The 22,166-nt window shown below is 57.5% G+C and overlaps 1 protein-coding gene across 1 annotated transcript in view; it reads left to right on the top strand.

The window, feature by feature from the left end:
* Positions 1–22,166, top strand: part of AJAP1 (adherens junctions associated protein 1) — a 39,290-nt gene that overhangs the window by 6,031 nt on the left and 11,093 nt on the right. Inside the window, exon 2 of the mRNA XM_075029198.1 lies at positions 11,299–11,966. Coding sequence (XP_074885299.1) covers positions 11,299–11,966 — 668 coding nt within the window. The remainder of the gene's footprint in view (positions 1–11,298; positions 11,967–22,166) is intronic.

The following is a 22,166-nucleotide window of genomic DNA, read 5'->3' as shown; positions in this document are numbered from 1 at the left end:
CCGTGGCTGGTGGCCCTGTGAATAGAAAACGTGGCCGCGTAGCCGTGGCTCGGTGTGGGAAGGCTGAGGGCTCGTTGCTCAGCAGACAGCATTTGAGGCTCCGTTAAGAGCAAACAGCGCTAATTGATGTCGCCACTTGACTGCGTGTCATTCAGGTTGAAGATGTGGCAAGGTCGGGGGGGACCCCGGGTTTCCCCCCACCCTCCTGGGATTTGCCTGCCCGGCGAGCCGAGCCCGCGGCACGCGCGGCATCCTCGGGGACGCGTTCCTCTAATTGCCGGAGTCCCGTGCGTGACCCCGGCCCTGCTCCCGGTGCCTGCGATAGCATCTCTGCCTCCGTCTGCAGGACTCGAGTAATGAAGCGTCAGTTAATTGACATGGATTAGGACATCCACTTAAGTACCCACCGAAACGTGGGTGATTAATGCCGGGAGCTGAGGCCACGTGGCCGCGCTTCCAGCTGGGAGCGCGGTCAGCTCTGCCTCTCCCCGGCAGAAGCCGAAGCTCGGCTGAGCCCGCAGCAGCTGGGCATTACACGGGCAAAGCGTTGCCATCTCAGATGCTGGCAAGTGTTATTTTAAAAAGAGCTCCTGCGTGAATAAACCTGCTTTCTACAAGTAGTTGCCTTTCATGGGTTTTCATATTAAGTTTTCTCTGGGAAAGATGAGGATGGGTTACTCATCTTCTTGTTTCTTGGCTTCATAAGAGGCTCTCTACCCCTTCAGCATCCTCCGATGTGAAATATTCAGGACGTATTCCGAGTTCCCATCCAAGTGACCATATTGTCTGGCACAATCAGTTCTGCTAATTTTGATGGATGAGGACGGAAATGTTTCTTACGGGCAGTTCCTTGGGGATGTTCTGCTCGGGCACCTGGTGGCAAGGGGTATGATTCCACGTTCTTCCCTTTTGTCCTTCTGGAGGTCCGGACCCATGCGGCGTGAGGCTGCTGGCATGCAGACCCAGTATGGGGGCCATTTGCAGGAAGCTGAGATACCGCGGGAGATGCAATAAACTGCAGAGGTTTGTGAAAAGCAGTGCGGGATGCGGAAGGTCCCCTGTCACCGCCGATCTGCCTGGCAGAGACCTCGGTCTCTCCTTTGGAGATAACGCTCTGAAAAGTTTAATCTCTCCTGCAAAGGGGATTTTTTTTTTTTTTTTTTTTTTTTTTAATTTTAATGAGATGCAAAGTACAGCGATATCTGACTCACTGGCAATTAGGCTCCGGAGGGTGTGTGCCCACAAACAGCGCAGTGTTTTCTAGGCGCTGAGAGTGCCTCTGGTGACTCGCGTTCACCTTGATCTGGCAGGATTTCACTCCCGCGGCTGCCGGAGCAGGAGAGCCTGCGAGCTGCCCGGATGCTGTACGTGTGGTGAGGTGGCCGTGGCAGGGAGAACCGCTCTTCTTCGTGGGAAAGGGATTGTTCGGTGCTAAAAGGGGATTTAAACGTCTGCATGAAAGGATCAAGAGTCTTTGCCCCGGATTTTCTTCTCGCTACCTTTGCTTTCTATTTTGGTTTGGCTTTTTCTCCATCTTTTTGGGCCGTTCTCTTTTCTCTGGGAAGCGTGTCAGCCTGTGAGCCTTCTCCAGCAGCGGGATGTGCCCGCTGTGGGGCTGGGCAGGGTCCTGGCACACAGCTCCGGAGCTGGCGGTGCCGGGAGCTCCCCGGTACCACGCCAGAGCCTTGGCCGGGCGATGCCATGCCCAGCGCTGCGCTCCCCTCCCTTGGACCCCAGCTCTTGTGCCTTTGCTTTCTCCAGGCTTTCCTATTGATGTTCCATGCCTTCAGACAGTGCTCCACTGCTGCTGGTTTGTTTTTGTTTTTTTTTTTTATTGTTGTTTATTGCGCCATAAAAGCCATCTGTCTGTCTGTCTGCTTTTAGAGGCTTTATTTCTCTCATCTTCTCCATTTCTGTAAGAGTTACTGGAGCTCTGGAAACTCTTTATGCTTTCCCTGTGTTCGTTCCCGTGCTGAGATTTCGGGGCAGGCTGTGCATCCCTGGGCTGCCAGGGACTTCCCGGGAGAAAGCCAGGTTTGGATCTCAGTTACTCCAGTGTGAACTGAGAGCAGCTCTGCCAGGAGACCATGGTGCTGGAGTAAAGACCGGAGTCGGTTGGATTTCCTGAGGCACCGTGCAGTCCCGTTCAGACATCCAGCTCTCCCTGCGGGAAGGGGACAGCCGGGCCCCGTGCCGGTCGCCCAGGCGTTTCCAGCGGGGTCAGTGCTTGCCTTCACTCCCGGGAAGGTGGAGCTCTTTGGGAGATCGTCATTAAAAAGCCCACTGGGAGATATTTTCTCCTTGGGTATTTGCCACAGGGGTGGTATTTCCCATTGATGCAGATATCCCGGCGGGCAGAGTGGTGGCCTCCAATGCGTATTGTGTTACAACAATGCGGTGGACCTATTTTAATTATTTTGTTTTAAAGCTTATTAAGCTGCTACTTTATATGTACTGAGCTAACTTATCTTATTTTTTTAGATCAAAGCATTTCCTGCCTACCTTGTAATGACATGCTTGAGCACATTAATTTAGAAAATAAGATAAGTGTGCAGTTTATTTACCAGTGAAGCAGTGGTGTTAAAGGGCGGTGTAAGCAGTAGCTTGTACCAGGGTCTTCCTCTTGTTGGTCCCTTCAGGGCCGGAGGGCTGGGTTGAATGAGTCGCTGTCTCTTGAAATCACCTTGGGTATCGGCTTCAGAGGAGGAAAAACCCTCGTAAGGCTCCCGCTCCAGCCTGGGAACAGGCAGGATTTTCACAATCCTGGTGTTTGCTGCTCCTGCTGTCCCGTCCCATCCCACAGCACTCGGGCTTTGCATCCCGCTCGTGTGCCCCGACGTGGTCGTCTTGTCGTGTATTTGGTAAAAGGGGGAGGTGTTCTTTGCTCTCGTGGTGGTGATGGGAGAGGGCAACGTGGTCCCACGTGCCCGGGGACCTCCCGGGTAGGCGTTAGCGAGCGAAGTCTGGGAAGTGATTCTGCGCCGCACACGAGGTGGTGAAATACTCGAGGAGGTTCAGAGAGAGCTAAAACAGGGGGAAACCCCCCTGATTTCCTTAGGTTTTGGGGATTTTTTCAATACCACCAAGAATGGAGCTCGAGGCTATGACTCTTTGACAAGATTTTTGGTGGATTTGGAAATCTGAGAGAAACTTCCCGGCAAGTTGTGTCTGAACTGAAGCTCTTGCTGCTGCCTGCTCCTCAGCGCGGGTGCGGAATTCGGGGGGGAACAAGTGGGATTAAGTCGGTGACAGGTGCAGGTTTGGGCTGGAAAGCCAGCGCTCACAAACCCCCTTTATCCGGGCGGGACAAAAGCTGAGTGTTATTTCCGACGGTTCGATGAAATGCCCCACTGTCCGGCCCTGCCACGCTAAATGCGCGCAGTGTTTGCCGGCTGGGTTGGCCGAGCGGCGGCGGGGGAAGCGGCGGCCGTGCCGTGCCCGCCGGGGGGGGGATGCTCTGGTGGTACCCAGGGGCAGCAGGGGTTCCCGGAGGACCTAGACCACGCGTGGAGCTCCTTCCACCCGAGCAGCAGCAGGTGAATCGCTGAGCGCCGGTTTCGCACAGAAATTTGCTGAAGACGTTTCTCTGAAGGCGCACGCTGACTTCTGGGCTTCCCGCCCCCGGCGCTTTTCAGATCCTGTCTGAAATAATCCCGCAAGACCGGGGAAAGAACTCTACAGCAGATGTTGTGCCCTTTTTAGAGCAAGTTGAACTCAGCTGGTAGTCTTGGACGTTGTTCGCCAGCTCGCCGTGCTAGCTGAGCTCTCGCGTTCCTCCTCGGGCCGGCTGCGGGCGCCGAGCTCGCCTTAGTCCTGGTGGCATCCTCTAAAGTCTTTGGCAATGGGAACTGAACTTGAAACCTGGGGTTAAGGGTTAGCTCGGCTTCGGCAGCGACCGGGCACGTGGAGCAAACGTGCTTTTGCCTTTGCGGCAGCGCTGCGTGCGCCCATCCTCTCCGTTTTTCTCCTTTCTTCTCTTTCCCGCGTTGCTCTGCAAGGCCGTGCAGCTTCTCACGGCACGCGACGTGCCGGAGGGGTCCCGCGCCGGTGGGCTTCAGCCCCGGGCTGCTGCGCTCGGGGCTTTGCCCTTTCTCTGCCTCCAGCGAAGGACGGGACCCGAAGGCGAGAGCAGCCGAGGCCGCGGCACTGCTGCGCCAGATCTGCTCCCTGACAGCCTTGGCAGGGTCTGCGCCTACCGCATCAGCATATTGGCGGTACCGCTGGGTATTAATTATGCCTTCCGCACTCGCGGCTATTCAAATGTTAAAATTGTTTATTTGCAGCTGGGTGAGCTCAAGACAGAGGCAGAAGAGCGAGCAGCTCCCCTCCGCCACGGCCGCCCTCCTGCCTCCCTCTGCTCTGTGGGATGCGGCTCCCCAAGCGCAGGCAGGGACGGATCCAGCCGTCTCTATTTCGGCATTTCTGTCCTGGGGAGGACCCGCTGCTCCCCAGCCCTGGCCACCTCTTTCTGCCCCGTTTTCCTGGGGAAATGGGTGCCGACTGCCTGACCACGGAAGCGTGGTGGTGAGGATTCAGCCTATTTCACCCTCTGCTGATTTCCCTCCGTGATAAATCCCATCCCCTCCACCGTGGGAAGCAGTGTCGGTTTAATTACTTGTGGGGAGAAGGGGGAGAGCAGAGGAACTTAGGACTTGTTTTAAATATCACTTTTATTAGTAGGTAATCCTGAAGCTCAGTTCTGTAATATAGATAGGTAGTGATGTGGCACATTTAATTTACCTAGGTGCTACTGTGTGTCAGCTTTTGTGCCTTAATTCCCAGTCCTGGCTTTAAAGAGCTCGGCAGCCATGTTTTCGCAAATTTATAATTATCTTGGAAGAAGTCAGGGCTGCGGACGGTGCAGTGAATAGTAACTTTCCAGGTCCCATTGGGTCTGGGTTCAGAGCGACTTGTCCTGGAGCAAAATACCGCTTAGGAGAGAGGTGCTCGGGTCGGCGGTGCCCGCGGTCCCGCTCCTCCGCTGCCAGCTCCCGGGGGAGCGGGGTGGGATGCGGTGGGTTCTGTGCTGCGTGCCCCGCCGGGGTGGTCCCCGGGGTCTCCTAGTAATCCCACGGTGTAACTCGCGATGTGCCTTTCGGCACCCATCCGTGCCGCCCTCGCACGGAATGTGCCAGCTTCCTTCCTCCCAGCCCAGGCACCAGGGTCCAGTTCGGGCGAAACGGTGATGCTCCATTTCCATGGTGATGGCTGGTAGTGTCACAACAAAGGACAGTCGCTGCACTGCAGGGATCGTCATGCACGAAAGCGGGGCTGGAGAGGAGAGCGGCTGCGGCATGCGCCGGGTCCGCAGTCCCCACCTCGGCGAGGACGCGCGATTGCGGGCCAAGTATCTGCCACCGCCGCTGCCGAAACTTTCCCCTCTTCCTCTTGCTCCAGCGTGAAAGTCACCCGCTGAGATGCAGCGGCCTCGTTCTTTCTCCAGCCGGCGAGTTTCTGCAAACGCTCTCACGATGTGTCATGCTCCGAACACCTTTGTAGGACACGCAGCCGCGCTGCCGAGGTTGCTTTTCCTAGAGCGTGGGGCCCGCTTTCCTGCCGTGTACTGCCTGGGACGAGCGAACGTCACCCCGTCCCTCTGGCCATGGCTCCCACTCGCACTCCAGGCGTTTGCCAGAATATTTTTGTCTCTGCCTCGCTGGGTGTTTGGAGATAGGAAATGCTGGGAGTTTGTAAATCATCCCAACAAGGACATAACCTTGATTCCCTGTGCAATACCAATAGATTACCTAACAGGAGGCATGAAATGGAAGAATGGCTCCATTTGTATAATTCTGCATTAAAAATCAGCCTATTCTGCATTTAACGCTGCCTGTGAAGTGTCTCCACAGCCAGAGGAGAAAGGGGCCGGTGTTGGAGAGCAAACAAGTACCTTATGAAAGGGACGCAAATAGGCACCTCTCACCGGCGCTGCCCTGGGATTCACGCTCGAGTGAGCCTTTTGAGGCTTCGGGGAAATGGGTTCCGCGCGAACGGCGTGCAAGCTGCTGACGGTTTGTGTTTTGCAGTTTGTCAGAGCCGCTCGGTGGCCATGATCCCAGTTAATTGCTCGGACAGATTACCAGACTCGGGGATTTCTGGGCGCCCAGCGGTCGCCTGGTTTTGCAGCCGCTGGATTAACCCCCATCCTGCCCGCAGCGTCGGGGCTCGCCGGCGGTGCCACCGTCCTCTGAGGGTCCCTGGGCCCCAGGCAGAGGCGATTCCCTCCCGCTCCGTGCACCTCCTCTTGTGCATCGGCCGTGCTGGATGTTCCTGCTTTCCTCCCGGCACCACGTGCGCAGAGGTGGCAGCGGCTGATTTCCGAGGCAGCATCCCGAAGTGGCCCTGGGGCTTCACAGCCTTCGGAGCCACGTGAATTAAAACCCCGGGCGTTACAGCGAGTTGGCCGCTTCTCTGGAAGCTCTGGCTCTCACCGGGGCATGGCGCAGAGCGAGCGTGAGAAGTAGCCTGGCACCGGGGTGCTGCCAGCCCCGGATTCGGGGAGGTCTCGCTGCCGTCATGCTGCTGGACCCTGCGCCCCTGCAGCCGCCTCTGCCCTGGGGGTGCCCGCGCCAGGCTGCCTCTGTGGATAGAAATGCAAAATAATGCATGCGGAGGGCAGCAGAAGAGGGGTTTTACTCCATTTGTCCTGACTGCTCTCATCTTTTGTCTGCGCCTTGCTTTTCCCGTGGATTTCTGTCCGACTTCCACACCGTGCTTGGCTACTGTGCCGGTTGCATGCAGCGCCATCGTTCCAAAAGCACTAAGCAACCCTCGACGCTCCTTACGGATTCGGAAGCATCGCGTAGTTGATGCAACCACCGCACTGCGCCTGCGTAGCCCTTGCGCGTGCTTCCGAGCTGCCGCGGCGCTGCGGGAGCCGTGGCTGCAACGCGACAGCCCTGGGGCGATGGGTCCGGCTGATGCCTGAGGGGCAGCAGGTTTGGGTTCACGGCGGGACGCTGCCTTTCCTAGGCTGCTGCTTCACGTGTTTATAAGGTGATCCCAGGACAGAGATAATCTCGCCTTTTCAGCTCTGCCGCAATCTGAGGTCACTAATTACCAAAGCGTTTCGCTTGCGTGCGCGTGCTCCTCAAAACGCTCGGGGGGTTTCTGGCTGTTACGTGAAGCTCCGTCGGGGCGGGGGGGGGGGGATTTGGGCATCCTGGTTTTCCTGGCGGGGAAGGAGCTGAAGGCGCGTGGGGCTTTTGGCAAGAGCCGCGTTGCCGCTGCCCGCGAGGGTGGTGTGGCCGGAGGAGCCGGGCAGCATCACCGTGCTGGCTCCGGATGCGAAAGCGCCCTGGCAGCCTCTTCCCGACCAGCGGAGAGCGCGGAGAGCTCACGTCCTCCTGCCTCCTTGAAATTAATCTCCGTCTTAAGTGCCGACTTTCCTCCTCTTCAAAGCAAACAGCTGCATCTGAAAGGATTTGGAAGGGGTTTTCATACTGGGGAGAACTCTAAAACGTGTCGCGTAGGCTGGGCAGGCTGAGATGGCTCCACGTGAAACACCTTCAACGCCCGTAACTCCTGTCACCTTTAAAACAGAGATTGGCTCGGTTGGGCTCAGCAAAGCAACCCTGGAGCGCTTAACGTGGATGATCCCTGTAATTATCCAAGTACTTTCCTTGAAATCTGCTCTTGTACTTCTCGCGAAGCACAGGTAAATATTTGTAGCAGTTCCCCTTGCTGCGTGAGAATACGGCCGCCTCTCCATCCATTAAGCCGCAGGAGCGGTGTGGTTTGCAGGAGCAAAGGCTTCGGATGAGGAGGGCAAAGAAGGGATTTCATCTTCTCAAATATCTCCGCTGCTTTTTTCTTTTTTTAACCCAATTCAGAGTTTTGTCGAATTTTTCCTTGAGTTTGAGAAGTATTTGGGCATAATGTTCCCATTCACCTCTAAGATGGGAGAAGAAATAACGTGAAAATTGCCTGCCCTTCTCATTTCTCTTTGTGATGGAAAAAAGTTGTGTGTGCTTATGGGGTCAGTTATAAATAATCAAAATCCTGATTTCTAGAGGGTTCAGCGAGCAGCATAGTCACAGCCCTGCCTGGTGCATCCCTCCAATCCAGCACATAACCCCAGCCAGGGCTGGGGTCGTGCCCCCTGAACCAAGGCAGACAGGTGCTACGTGCACGGCCGACCGATTGATCCCCTTCCCTACAACCGACCCCCCAACCCGTGGAGTGCAGTTGGTGAGTTATTCCACACGCAGAGAGCGGCGAAGGTTCCTCCTGCCTCTGCTCTCCGGCCGGTGGGATGCAGCTCGCGCAGCTGGAGGAGGGGTTTGTGCCGTTTGATGTCTCAGCAAAGCTCAGGCGTCCTCCCAGCAGCGGTGACTTTGTGCTCACACCTCCCGAGGGGCGAACGGATGCTCTCCTGCCCGGTGTGGCGATGCGGAGGCGTGGGAGCTCCTCGGGAACAGCGGGTTTTTGTGGGACAACCTGGCTTTTTTTTGGGGGGGGGTCAAACACAAGGTGGTAGGACCTCCGGGAGGGATGTGTCCCCGCTCCCTGGATTGCCCTTTGGGCCACGTGTCTCTTGCTTTGGCAGGGTGCCGGAGTGGGGCCGGGGGAGCAGGAGGGGTGGCAGGGGGAGGGAAGGGGGGGTCCTGCGGCGAAGCCCGTGGCCCCTGGCTGCCACCGGCCCCTCCACGCGCTGCCGCATCCCCGCCGCGCCGGGCGCATCGCGCTGCGTTGCCTAGACGACGGCAACTCCTACACGCTGCTATTTATTCTGAAGGACACTTGCTCTTATCTGTTGTTGCAAAGCCCTCAAAAGATTGCACGCCACGCAAAATTCCTCCGAGGTAACCGGACTCGCTGCTCCCGTCCCGAAAGTCACCTCCCCGGGGCCGTGCCAGCCGGCGGGGTGGCCAGGAGGACGCTCCGTGGGTGACAGCGCTCGAAGGGACACAGGCGGGAGGGTGACCCACGCCATCCTTGAGCCGTGGGTGTCCCCCACCGTGTCCCTCTCTGTCACCGGAGGCTGTGGCCTGGGGAGCGATGCCAGGAGCGAGGGACGCCCCTGCCTTTTGGGTTGTCCCCTGGCGCTGCCTGGCCACGCTCGGGCACGAGTTTCTGGCGTGACCCGGGTGAAGCCGGGGGTTGCGCGTCGTGTTTTCCCACGCGTCCTCCTGGCGCTGCGGGGAGCGAGGCAGCGATGCTCAGGCAGGTCCGGCGCAGGAGCAGACCCCCGCAAATTCAGGGCTGCCATCGCTGCAGCTCGAGTATGTCACGAGCAAGCCGGGAGGAAGCGGGAAGAGGGGAAAAAAATCTGTTTTTTCCTGCGAGCTGCCAATCCTGAGTACCGAGGGCTGGCATTTTGTCTTTCAGAAGCTTCCACACAGCAGCTGGGATTTAGCGAGCACCAAGTTTGGGCTGGGCGCATCTTCCCTCGCCTCGCTCAGCGGCTATTAATAAAAGCGCGCCATGCGTGCTGCTTGCTGGCAGAGGGCAGGGAAGAGGTTTGGGTGTGCGAGGTGGTACCTGGGCTGAGGGTAGTGCTGGGGAGGTGCCAGGCCACCTCTCCTCCCTTGCCAGGAGACATTTCAAATGGCGTTAGGGAATCAGGCAGAGGCTGAAATCGAGCCTGATGTGCCACCGGAGTGAATGTAAGCATTGGGAAGGTGAATCTGAGTTTAATGCTCTCGCTGGAAGCCCGAGCTCCCGATTCCTCACCGGTGGAGATGGGGTGTTGCCTGTGGCACCGCCGATGCGCGGCACATGGGGGATGCTCTTTGTGCTGCCCACCGCGGCACTGCCACCGCTCTGCTGGCCTCTAAAAAAAGCCCCCACCAACAGCGTGGTTTGGGTGGTTTGGTTTTTTTGAAGCCTTGAAATTCTTCCTCCCCCAGCCTGAACTATTTTGGTTTATGTTGTCTGTTTCTGGCTCTTCCCTTTCTCCTTCTGCGCTCTTTCCCTGCGTTGCCTTATTCCTCCCTAAAATAAATGCTGTTACGTTTTGAAAAAATACCCAATTAGGAAAAAAAAAAGAGATCCTGTGAGCAGAAAAAGACTGTGCCTGAGAGTATCCAGGTCAGCTCCTTTAGCTTCATTTGCTCACGCATGGAGGGAGTGTACAAATGCTTCTGTCAACCAGATGCACATTTTGTAGTGCTACCAAGGACTTTACGGGGCACAGTGCTGCGGAGGATTAGCCTGTTTAGCCATATAAAGCTCTCATTAACTCCTGCTGAGTTCGACAAAAGTCTTTCTTGTGCAAAAGCTGAATAAAATGCAGTAAAGATTTTTGGGCTTCGGTCTAATGATTTTTTTTCTGGGGGGAGAAAAAAAAAAGAACAAGAAAAATGTGTGTATGGGGTATTTTCTCAAGGCACAACACCATGCTTCATGTGGAGTAGCATCTTAGGAGGAGACACGAGCGGAGCAGAGTCTCGCAAGGTGCAGTGCTGCTGAGGAAGGGAGAGGGCCTGGACGTGATGTGATGCGATGTGATGGTGGCACGTTACATCAAAGCTGAATTTTAAATACCGAGCCCGCCCACAGTTCAGCGTGATTTCCAGCTGTTCGGTGAAAGAGAGGGCAGTGGAAGGGGCCGCATGTCCTCCCCCCCGAGGTCAGGGGCTCCGCTGAGGAGACGCCTGGCGCGGTGGCCGGCGAGTCCCTGTGCCGCGGGGTCGCATTTGGCACTGGGTACCGTGCTCCGCGGGAGGGGACGCTCCTGCTGCGACCTCCTCAGTAGGAGATGGGTTACACGTGCAAACGCAAGAGTCCACGGACTCTTCTGCTTCAGCTCGTTGAGGGGTTAATACCGCCGTCCTCTGTGGGCTTGCTCCTTGGGTTGGAAAGCCGGGGAGCAGGGGTCGGGCTCCCCGATACCCCTGCGACCCAGAGACCCCAGAGCGAAGGCTCTGCCTGCTGGCACTCCGCTTGAGCCGTCTGCTTTGGGTATTTCGTCTAAAAGGGCTGAGTTTGGGCAACGCAGACGCTGACCGCTTCCTCGGGGTGTTTGGTGGTAAAACCCATCCTCAAATCGTTCGTGCCCTTCACAGATCCGCCGAAAAGCAGCAAAGTCGTGGTTTCGGATGGGGGTCCTTGATCTGCCTTGGTGGCGGTGGTGGGTTTCGCGGTGGGAGGGAGGTGGGGACGGGGTGCGGGGTGCCCTGCCACGCCGTTTTGGGGGACGCGGGCTGGAGCGCGGCGGGAGGATGACGGCACCGCTTCCCGCGGTGCCGAGGGCCGTTTCGGGTGGCCGGGCTCGGGGAGCCGGGGCGCACCGTGCCGGGAGGGAGCGCGCGGTCGTTCCCTTGCCTTTCTAACGCTGTCGCCGTCTGTCCGCAGGTCAGGTTGCCCGCTCGGAAGCCATGCTTGGATTTTAATAGCCATGTTCCACCTAGCCATGGACCTCGCTAGTTGCCAGCCCCCAGCCAGCGGCGCCGGCGGGAGGCTTTCACCACGGCCGGCGCTCCGGCACAGACTGTCCCGCGGCTCGCTGTGGGGAGCGGGGAGCGGGGAGGACCTGCGACGTCCCGGCCCCCCCTGGACCTGCACCCCCGTAACCCCCCCGCAGAGACCCCGCTCCCGCCGGCCGCCCCCCGCCGCCCCGCTGCCCGCCGGCCGCCCCCCGCGCCGGCCGCGTTCCCGGAGGGGCCGGCGGCACCTGCGCGGCCGCGGCTTCGCCCCGCGGGACGGACGGACCACGGCGCCGCCCGAGGTCATCGTTTGGGGCCCCACGGGCGAGGAGGACTCCCTGGAGAGCAGCACGCTGCCCGGCCCCTTCGCCGCTGCCACCACCGCCGCCACCACAGCTGCCGCCACCACCACCGCCGCCGCCGCTACCGCCGCCGTCACGCCGCCCCGCGCGCCCCCCAGCACCCCGGCTCCCGCGCCCGGCGGGGATGCGCCCCGCAGCAGCCCCGGCCGCACCAGCACCACCGAGCCGGCCGCCGGCCACAGCAGCAGCGGCGGCAAGGATGCTCGCCTGCCCCGCGGGCTGGGAGACAGCACAGGTAGGGTCTGCCGGGGCAGCGGCGGTGGGTGAATTGGGAGGGCTGGCGGGGGCCTGGAGCAGAGGGGTCACTGCGGCATGAGTTTCCCCGTGGCAGCGGTGCCCGGGATGGAAATAAGTGTGTGATGTTAAACAGGAGCGCTCGGGAGGGAAGCGGCAGCTCTGATTCATCGCTTTTATCCGAGGCGTTTTCCAGCAGCTTGCTGTGTTTTTCCCATTAGCGGTATCCGTCCACAGCCCATCTCCCGTAATCGTGTTCAGCGCCGCGCTCGGGCACGGCAGCACGTTCCCCCAGCGCTGTCTGCTGTGTGGACATGGATGGGAAAGCTGCTTCCCATTTATTTCAAATTATATTTGTTATTGCCAGTATTAAGCTGTGGGATACCGTTGTATAGTTTACAGAATTTATTCACTGTGCATCGACTGCTTTTAGCCTACAGTGATTTTCTAGTCGAATCAGAAAAGAATTTTATGGCCTAATCTCAATCCCAGTTAATTTATCTAGCCTGCCCTGCTTGACAGAAAGAGACAAGCCAACCACAGTGGTGTTCCTGACTTAGAGGAGTTATTTATAGTGGCAAAAAACTCCCAACCTACACAGCTTTTTAAAAAAAAAATGCCGGAATCGGCTGGATAAATTAGCAAGGGAGTGTCGATAACGACTGCTGGCGTGAGCTGCTCGCCACGTGATGAGATCCTCAGCCTTATCTCCCCAGACCTGCCACGGCCGGTGCCTCTGGCCTCTGCGGCATCGTCCGGTGGGCTCGTCGTCGGCCGGCTGCGGCAGCCCGTCCACCGGCTCCGTTTGCAGCACGTGGGAGGATGGCTCCTGGCACGTGCCGGTGCTTTCTGACTTCGTGAGCAAGTCGGCCGCCTCGTTTAGGCAAGGATGAGCCGCCGGTGCTGCCGCCTGCCCGCCGGTGCTGCTGCCGCTGCCCTCCCTGGCCAGCAGATCGGCAGAGAACCGCGGCCCCGAGCCTCCGTGTTCCCGGCAGCCTCCCGGGGGACCGGCTGCTTTAATCTGCCGGCTCTTAGCTCTCATTAGGGGCTTTTGCCGGGATCGGAGTTTTTGCTAATTAACTTCTTTTTGCCGAGTGGTGAATACGATAAATTCCTTCCCGGGGCTAAAGGACCTTTTTGATCTCAGCCTGTTCACCCTAAATTGAAAAGCGCCCGAGCTCCGGATCTGCTTCTCCTTCCACCGCTGGGGCTGAGCACCCAGGAGAGCCCCGGCGAGGAGCACCGAGCCCTTGCTGCGCCTCGGGACCCGCGTTTTGGGAGCGAGCGGCCAGCGCCGTCTCAGAGCCCCGGCCGTGCCGTTGCCGGTTTGTGCAAGGCTGTGCATTTTTCAAGCTCTGCTCCTCTTTGTTATATAAGCTTTAGCGGCTGGAAGTGTTTGTTCTCTGCTGGGAAAAACATATGGCTACAAATTAGGATTAGGTAACTCGTCAGTACTTTTTATTTGCCTCAGCGAGCATTGCAAATCCCCATCCTGCTGTCCTGTAAGGCGCCGCACGTCGTGATAGGAGCCCGAGGGGGGTGGGTGACGGGGAGGGATGCTGCTCCCGCAGCTTGCGGTCCTTCAGCTCTCTCTGGCAGCAGCCCTGGGGGTCAGGGTGGTCCCGCTTGCAGCACCCAAGGGAGCTGGGGCCACCCTGGGAGCCGGCAGAGCCACCCCAGGGCTCCCGCAGCCGAGGGGACCCACGCTGCCGTCGGATCGGGTGCTGCCGTCGTGCTAACGAAGGTGCTGCGTTCCCTGCCGTGCGCGCCGTGCCCTTGCTTCCCTCTCTGCGTTGCTGGAAAGGGACTTAGTGATGCTGGGGGACCGTGGGGGGTCCCTGGGGCGCGCGTGGGGTGGGAAGGCAGCAGCATTCACTTAGACGAGCAATGAAAGCAAATCCTGCTCGGTTAGGTCTTCCTGTCGCCCCGCTCCCCCTTGCTGAAAAAGAGGAAAAAAAAGAGAAAAAAGCCAGCAACAACATCTCCGTGACTCACTAGCAGCAAAAACAAGCTTAAAAAAATTCCCCTGGAATAGCAAATATTCTGCCTGTAGGTAGGAGAGAAGGCAGACGAGCGATTACTTGCAGTGTCTGGAAAGAATGGAGAGGCCGGTACGTGCCGCTCTGGTTTGGGGGGTGCGGCTGTGCAGGGGGGCTGTTTTGGGCAACCCACAGCTCAGGTGTGTTTGTCCCGGTGCCACCTCTGCCTGCTCGGCGCCTGGCAGAGTGCTGATGGCAGTCAGATGGGGACGCAATATGTTCACCCAGGCGTAGTTTATGCTTATGCTTCTCAAAATTGCTCTTCCTTTTTCGGGGGCTGTCGTGATCGTTTTACGGTGGAGCACGGAAAGAGAGAAATAATTAAAATTCCGGCGTGCTGCGAGAGGCAAGGGCTGTTTGGAGCTTTCGCCGGGGCGGCCACGCGGTCGCTCTCCGTGCGGGCTGGGCTCCTCTGCCAAGGCAGAGCATCCTCCTGTACTGTGGGCTCAGCCAAAAAAAAAAAGAAAAGAGAAGAATGAATCAGAGGCTGTCAGAGCAAAGGCATGAATTGCGCTCGCTGGGTTGTCTGAGGCTCTCCTTTCAGTATTATTAGAATAAAGCCGTCTTTAATTAAACCTTTAAGTGCTTTATAAGGCAGAAGACTTTATGTGCCGTCTGCCGCTCTTAATGGCGATTTGATCGCCGGTACGCAACGAGTTTGGCATCGTGCTCTGCGAGCGGCGTGCTGGTGAAGGAGACGGTGCTAAGGGGCACCCCCCCAAGGCTGGCCCAGAAGTGGGGGACGGGTTTGCCAGCCGGGGGTGCTCCCGGGTGGAGGTGTGGGGCTTGTGTGGGTGCTGGCGTGGGCGCTGGCGTGGGCACCCGCCGCGCCGGCAGCCAGAGCCGAGCTCATGGCGTGCCCCAGCCCGCCCTCTGCTCCCTCCCTGCCGCTGGCCGGGGAGCATATTGGGAATGAACAATAATAATAATAATAATAAAAAAAGACATTCGCTTCCCTGCTGGGAGATGACCCTGCCTTCAAAAAGAGGGTGCAGGAGAGGGGGCGCTGGATGCAAGGAGATAGCGGAGGCAAAAGGCTTCAAAGGAATTAATTAAAGATAAAATGTGTTTAAAAGAAGACCCTGGGCGGTGGGGATGCAGCCGCCTCTTTGATCCGCCGTGCACAGGCGTGGGGAGCCGTCGCAGCCGGGGGCCGGAGAGGGGCTGAGGGGGCTGGACGGCATCTCCTGGGCCAGCACCCACCGGTCGCCTTTCCCGGGAGGTTCCCGAAGGATCCTTCGTAAGGCTGTGCATCAGCTGCGGTTTTCCTTAAGGACGGAGGATGATGGCTGAAGCGAGAAATGAGCGTGGCCGTAAGCTGAGCTCTCTCTGGCGAGGGAGAAGGGACTGTCTTTCTCCCCGGGATTAGCAGATGTCGGGCGTGCGTGTGTGCCTTCACCCACGTGTGTCGAAACGAGCCAGAAACTCTCCTCTGCTGCTCTCAGAAGTATTTATTGCTCGGTGATATTTGCTGTAACACCTGAGCAGATAAGTCCCAGTGTCTTTAGCATAAGCCTCTAGGATCTTTGTTCTTGGCAAGAATATTTCGCAGCAGCAGCAGCAGGAGGATATTCTCCTCCTTTCATCAGTCCAACCCAAAATACCAAGAGGTTTCCAGGAACCTTCGTGGGTTTTTTTGCCGAAGAGCTGCATTTTCACTTCAGGATGACTAATGCTCGCTGGGCCGGGTTTCGGAGCTGATCGCCCTGATTTGCCAGGTGGAAAACCAGGGGGCTTTGCCTGCCCAAATTCTGCGTTGAAGGCAAGAGGGGTGTTAAGAGGAGCAGACCCAAGGCAATTCCCCAGCGCAGTGGGTCAGGCAGCAGATGAGCCGGTTTTGCACCGGATCAAGGTTTTCCAAGACGACCCCTGCCTTATCTACTCCTCCGTATCTAACCCTTGTGTTTTTTGTAAATTATTTTTCTTACAAGCTATTAAATGGCAGTAGGGTTCACGTTAACTGCAAAGTCTGACTGATCCCCCCTGGGAAAGGCTGTTTGTGGCTGTGATTGCTGCAGAGCGGCCACGCAACACTCCTGATTGAATTTTTCTGTCCAAAAGCGGTTTTATGGGCCGGACGAGGCTTTCGGGAATCAGATGGCTGGGGAAGCTGTACTGTCTATTGAGTCCAGCCAGTTTTCCCCAGCCTCTCCGCGATGCTCGGGAGTGTCCCGGCACCCAGGGTGTGCAAGAACAGAGGAAAGCGTCTCGTGGCAGGGATGAGGATGGGATGCCAAGCCCTGTGAGAAGACCCCACTCGGGAGAGAGCCCCTCCTCGGGCAGCCCCTAGCACCGATATCCCCGCGTCCAAAGGCCGGCTGCCCAATGCGGTGCCGCGCCAAACGCGGGGCAGGGCGGCAGCGGTGGCGCCGGCGCCGGTTGTTGGCTTCTGAGTGGGCTGTGATGCTCACCGTGGAAATTGCTTGGAAGGTTATTTTGGCCGGGAATGATTGCCACGGCACCGATTTCATCTGCGTTTTCATCGTTTCCCTCTCTGTAAGCTCTTCAGCTGCTCCCAGGAGCCAGTTCCGTTTTAATGCTCGTTACTGGGAGCCCATTGGGATGGCCTCTCCCCTGCCAGACCCGATGCTTTGATTGAGGAGCGGGAGGGAGAGGCAGATCCTGCTGCAATCAAGCACTTGCCTCTCCGGCTCATCCCTGCAACTCCGGGCCCTCCCCGCTTCTCACCCCGTGCCGGCAGACCCAGCCTTGACTGATTTAGGAGATTTACCCTCTTTCGGCATTTCGACTCACACCGGGAGTTGTGGGAAGGCTGAGGCAGAGCAGGGAGAAAAGAGCAAGGGAGCAATCCGCGCGGCACACGTGCGGGAAGGGGCTTGGGTGCTTTGTTTCAGCCCTCCTGGCTGGGGTGTAGCAGGTATTTGGAGCATCTGTTGTTTTGCTACCACTAACGGCAACTCAAGATTATGGTCTGCAAAATGAAACGGAGCTGGTTTTGCCTTTTTTAATTTTATGCAGCTTAGAGGCCTTGACGAGGGTCTTCAAAGAGTTGCGGCTCGTAGCTGTTTTTATTGGGAGAATGAAGAATATGGTCTCCCTAACCAGAGCTGTTGAAATAAAGGCCTTAGGGGATAGAGGTTCTCTTTGTTTTTAATTAAGAGCTTATATCTCCTGTTCGCTGGCATTGCGCACTTCTGCAGTAGCAAGACATTAGTCTCGAATGGATTTTCTCATGGAATTAATTCTGTTGATGCAGAGCTGTCCGGGAGCCGTTTCAAAAGGTGGCCAGAAAGGCCAAAACTCAGTGCTTTCATCTCGGTGGCAAATACACGGTCTTTAAAATAACATACAAAAAAAGCCCTGGCATTTGCTTGCTTTGAGAAGATTGGGTTTTTTCCTGGACCTGGGGAATTTGGAGTTGCGTTTTGCAGGTTGACGCACGGCTGCTGCCTGAGCGGCCATGGCCGGGGCTGCTGCCCACGGGGACGCCGAGGCCGGGTCTCCCACTGCCGAGGGGACGAGAAGTCCCCGGCGAGACCGGAGCGCGCTCGGATGGTGCGTGAGTGGAAAAACCCAGCAATATTTCAGCATTTCCAAGGGTTCAAAGAGCGCCTTTGAAGAGCTTTCCCTCCTGGCAGGCGACACATTAAATTCTGCTGCACTAGCAGAAGCGCAGGGGTTTGGACACACTTTCAATTCCATTAAATACTTCTCCTGTAATTACCCTCGAGTTAAATGGTCACTGCGTCAAATTGCCTAGTAAAAGCCTTGTAAGAGGGAGCCGCTCACAGTCCCCTCGCAGAGATGAGGCATTTACAGCTGCCGTGGCCGGTGCTGGACGGGGCGGCAGCTCGCCGGGCGTCCCATCCCAATCCCGCGCGCCAGCCTCTGCCCTTCCCGCAGCTTGTTTCTTCACCAGTGATTACCGTGTAATTAAGTAGCCGGCAGGTTCTGTAACTTTGCCATTTGAAACGTTGGCCATGGAGATGGGCAAACCAAACCGAGCCACCGTGATGCCTGCTTCCAGGTTCTTTCCAGCAGCCTGCCCCGTGTTTTGGGGGTGCAGGTTTTCACTGTGAGTTACGCGCGTGCCAGGAGGCTTCCCGCACTGGAGGAGGATGGTAATTTGGCTTTATGAGCTATTGATTTTATCCTCCAGGTCCCTTTCCTCCAGACAGATTGGGTTCCTAGGGCCGTGTTTAAAATAATGCTTTGCTCTTCGCAGCCATCTCTCTTTCATCTCGCCTCGCTCCCCGGGTAGTGTGTGTCCCTGACGGGGTGTTCCCCTCTCCCAGGATGCCCCATCCATTAACTCCTTCTCCTGTAGATTGGATATTTCTGTTCGGTTTTGCTCTGTACAGTTCCGTACATTTCTTCGAAGGCCCGGAGGAAAGGATTTGATGCATTTGTGAAGTAAGAACAAAGACCTATTAGTCCTTATGGCAGCTGGTGTTGCTGCAGGGCTTCCCAGGAAATCATCCCCAGGACCCATCAGGTCCCTTTCCCTCTTTCCATCACCGCTGTGGTTAAGGCTGCCAGGAACAACATCTCCCATCCCCTTAAAATCCCCCCAGGCTCTGGTGCAGAATTAATATGCGATGCAAAGGAACTTTCTTCTATGCTGGTACATATGGCAACTTATGTATGTGATGGAGTCTAAAATTATCCAGCCCTTCTTAAAATCCATGTGTCCTGCTCCGAAGAGCCGCCATCCTCCCCAGTGCTCAGCCACCTGCAATCTGTTCTGCCTGCGCCTTTCCCATTACGTAAGTGCAAGGATTAATTGCATCGTTAGGTTCTCCCATGTCCCTGCCGCCTCTGCCTCGGCTCCCATCTTTGCAGAAGATCTCGTTTCCGATGCCGCTTCTGTTTTCAAAGGAATCGGGCACTGGGCTGTTTTTATTTTATTTTTAGAGTTGTTCCTTTTATCTTTTTCGGCAGTGTCCCACTGGGAGCTGCTCCAAGATTGGATGCCGTGAAGGATGCGGCCGGGCTGGCTGCGCCGGGCTGCTGCCGGGGCGGGTGTCGCTCCTGACCCGGCGCGCGCGGGCGTGAGCTGGGAGCTGCCGGCTGCGCTTCTTGGTTCCGTCGGGACACGGCTCCTGTCGCGACCATCCTCCAGGAATATCTGAAGCATGGGGCCGGCAGTCTTTCTCCGCGCCTCGCCTTCAGCTGGCGGGGTGCCGGTGGGAGGTGGGGAGCCCTGTGGCGTTTTCCCTCGGAATTCCCATGGGAAACGAAAGCCGGAGCAGCCGAGGGGCAAACAACGTGGCTCTGGCTCCCCGGTCGCTCGTGGGAGTTGGCTGATCTCCCCAGCCGGGGGGAGGACGAGTCCGCCAGCCCACGCAGCTCCGGGCTCGGCATCTCCCGAGCGATCCTGCCTGTCCCAGCTGTCCCCGCGGGTGTTGGCTCTCGGTCCGGAGCCCCCCCGCCCCAGCCTGCAGAGCCACGAACGGGTTCTCGAAGCCTCAAGGGCGCGAAGCCCAACGGCTGCTCCCTGGTGTCAGACCCCTCCGGAGCTGGAGGTGGTGCGGAGGAGGTGGGTGCCGGGTCCTCCCCGTCCTCCCACCCTCCCCGTCCCCAGCCCTCGTGTTTGCTTCCCCTGACCCGCTCTTTGTTCTGGCAGCTGCTCGTGCCAGCCGTTCTCCGGAGGAGCCTTGTCACAGCCCTGTCACAGCGTGTTTGAACCAATTGAAGTGTAATTGGGAGTAAATGAAGGAAATGGGTCATTTGCAAAATAGGTGCTTGAGTCGAGGGAGAAAAATAACCCTGACGCATCCCATCCCGCTGCGCTCGGCTTTGCCAGGGCACGGGGGCTGGCGAGCAGCCGTCCCGGCTGTCCGTCCCATGGCTCCCCGGGAAGCCCTGGGGAGCAGAGGAAGAACCCCAAAGTACCCGGGGTTTGCAGCATTCTGCACCTCCCTGCGTTTGGGTGGGCTCTTGCCTTCTGCCGGCCCGACGCTGGGACCGTGCCAGGATGCAAAGAGACGGCACTTCGGAAGCGTTGGCCTTCGGGAAGTAATTTCTCCTTGGTCCTGCCTCTGAGAAAAGCCCTTTGCCAGCAATGTCCGTGGCGTGGCTGACGTTCACTGCCGCCTCCCGCTCCGGACCACATCCCGTCCTTAAAACCAGTCGGGGTCCCTGCTCTTCCCTCCAGCTCTTCTCCCAGATGTCCTCCATAGCATATCTGCCAGCAAAGCGGAATAAGCGCTCGAAGATGCCGGGCGCGTGCTTCCTTCTAGAAACCCTGCCGCTTTTATTCTGGAGGTGCGTGCTTTTGCTCTGCCAGATGCCAGAGCTTTGTGGTCGCCAGGGCGGGTGCCAGCCCATCGCGCCCATCCCCTTCGCACCCCTCCTTGCCGAGCAGCTCCCTCGCCGGCAGCGTGCCGTCGGTCGCTGGCTGCTGCCCGCCCTGCCGGCACGCCAGCTCCGGAGCTGGGAGCGAAGCCTTTCCCGCAAGCGATTGCTACCCTGGTGCTTGGCACTGGGCGTGTTGTAGTGAATCAGACTCGCCGAAGGTGACCTTGGTTTTATTATATTAAACTGTCAAGACTCACATTTCTCTGAGCATTTGATTTATGCCCAGGATGCATCCTGGCAGCAAAGTCCCCAGCGCTAAAAAGGTGTCGCCGCTGGCTGGCCTCATTGCTCAAAATCGGGGATTTTATGGGTCTCCGCATACCGAGCGGGGATCCGCGCCTCCTTCCCGAGGCAGCCAGCGGTGAAGCCTGGGTCCTGCAGCCTGGGCAGCACGGGAGCACCAACAAGGGCGAGATGATGGTGGATCTTGAGCAAGGATGCTCAGGTGGCGAGGTGTGGTGCTGAGGCACGTGCGCCGGTGGGCAGGGCTACCGAAAGCCAGGGGAGGTCGAGGTGTGATGTGCACTTGTGCTCCCGAAAACTGGGAAGCTGCTGTGCTGGGTGCTGGAGCTGGCCTTCGAAAGGTGAGTGTAACTCTTCGTGCACCTACACTGAGGAGTTTCCATCTCCCCTCAGGCATCACCATGGGTCTCGGCAGCCTTGCACGGCTTTTTTCCCACTCTTCCCCAGGCCAGATGCGTTTTCCATCGTGTTCCTGGGTGATAAGTGGTTCTTTGGAGGTGCATGGGCTGGGGAGGCATCCAACACCTGCATGCCTTGGGAGGTGGCAGCTGTGCCCTGGGAGTCAAGCTAAACTCAAGCAGTTTTTCCTTTTCTCCCTTGATGAGCGCTGTCGGCAGCGTGGGTGCACGGGCAGGGACCCGAAACCCCCGGAGTGCGGGGATGAGCAGGGGGAGACGAGATAACGAATTTCAAGGGAGTCAAAACTTTTGTCCTTCGAGAGAAGGCAGCAGAGCAGCAAGCGTGAGCCATGGTTTAAAATAACACTGATAAATCTCGTCTGGCCTAATTACCCAGCCTGGTGTTTGGGTTACTGCTCAGAGTCTCACACAAGCCTGCTGCGAGAGTGGGGTGCGCTGTGCCGAAAGCAGGGGAGCTGCAGTGTGGCCCCAAATCCGCTGCTCGGGAGAGTGGGAGAGCCCTGGGCGGCATTCCCGTGGGAGTGGCGGGGGGGATGCTCCTGTGGAGAGCGGCGCTCCGGGATGCAGCGGGGGCACGCCGCCCCCGACCTGTCTCTCCCAGGAGGGTTTTCCGCCTTCTGAGCCGCTTTTGCCGGGGAAGGGATGTGCCTGTGTACGGCTGCCGGCACTGGAACCCATGTGCTCTTGTGTGGGAAGAAGCAGCGATTTCCTCGCCACGTGCACGCGCACAAGCTGGGAGCGCTACGCGTGTATTGCCCAGATGCACGTATATATATGTGTGTGTGTGTGTATGTATATATATATAACTGCTTGTTTTCCTGTCATACTAACACTTATTTATTAAAAATCTCATCCATCAGGAGTTGCAACATCTGTTTGTGAAAAATAGCACATCCTTGGGCTGCAGCCAGGAAAATCATTTCATTACGAAATTGCAACTGTAAAGCAGCACAAAATCACAAACATACTGTACATTGAGAAGCTTTTGTTTCCAAACTGCTCATTAGGAATGATACACGAGCCAAAATTATACCCTGTGTAAGGTGAATTAGGAGAAAATGAGCCCATCCGACCTTCTAAGTGAGCAGCAGTTAGTGCAGTAATTATTATCTCTGGTTAATCCTGCACCCACTGCAAGGCTGCGCTCAAGTTTCCCTTTCCGTCCCGGAGGGGATACGT

This window comes from Buteo buteo, chromosome 5, assembly GCF_964188355.1.
Source record: "Buteo buteo chromosome 5, bButBut1.hap1.1, whole genome shotgun sequence".
In the NCBI taxonomy this organism is placed as follows: Eukaryota; Metazoa; Chordata; class Aves; order Accipitriformes; family Accipitridae; genus Buteo; species Buteo buteo.
The sequence above is the reverse complement of the archived record's forward strand: the minus strand, read 5'-3'. Positions and strand labels throughout refer to the sequence as shown.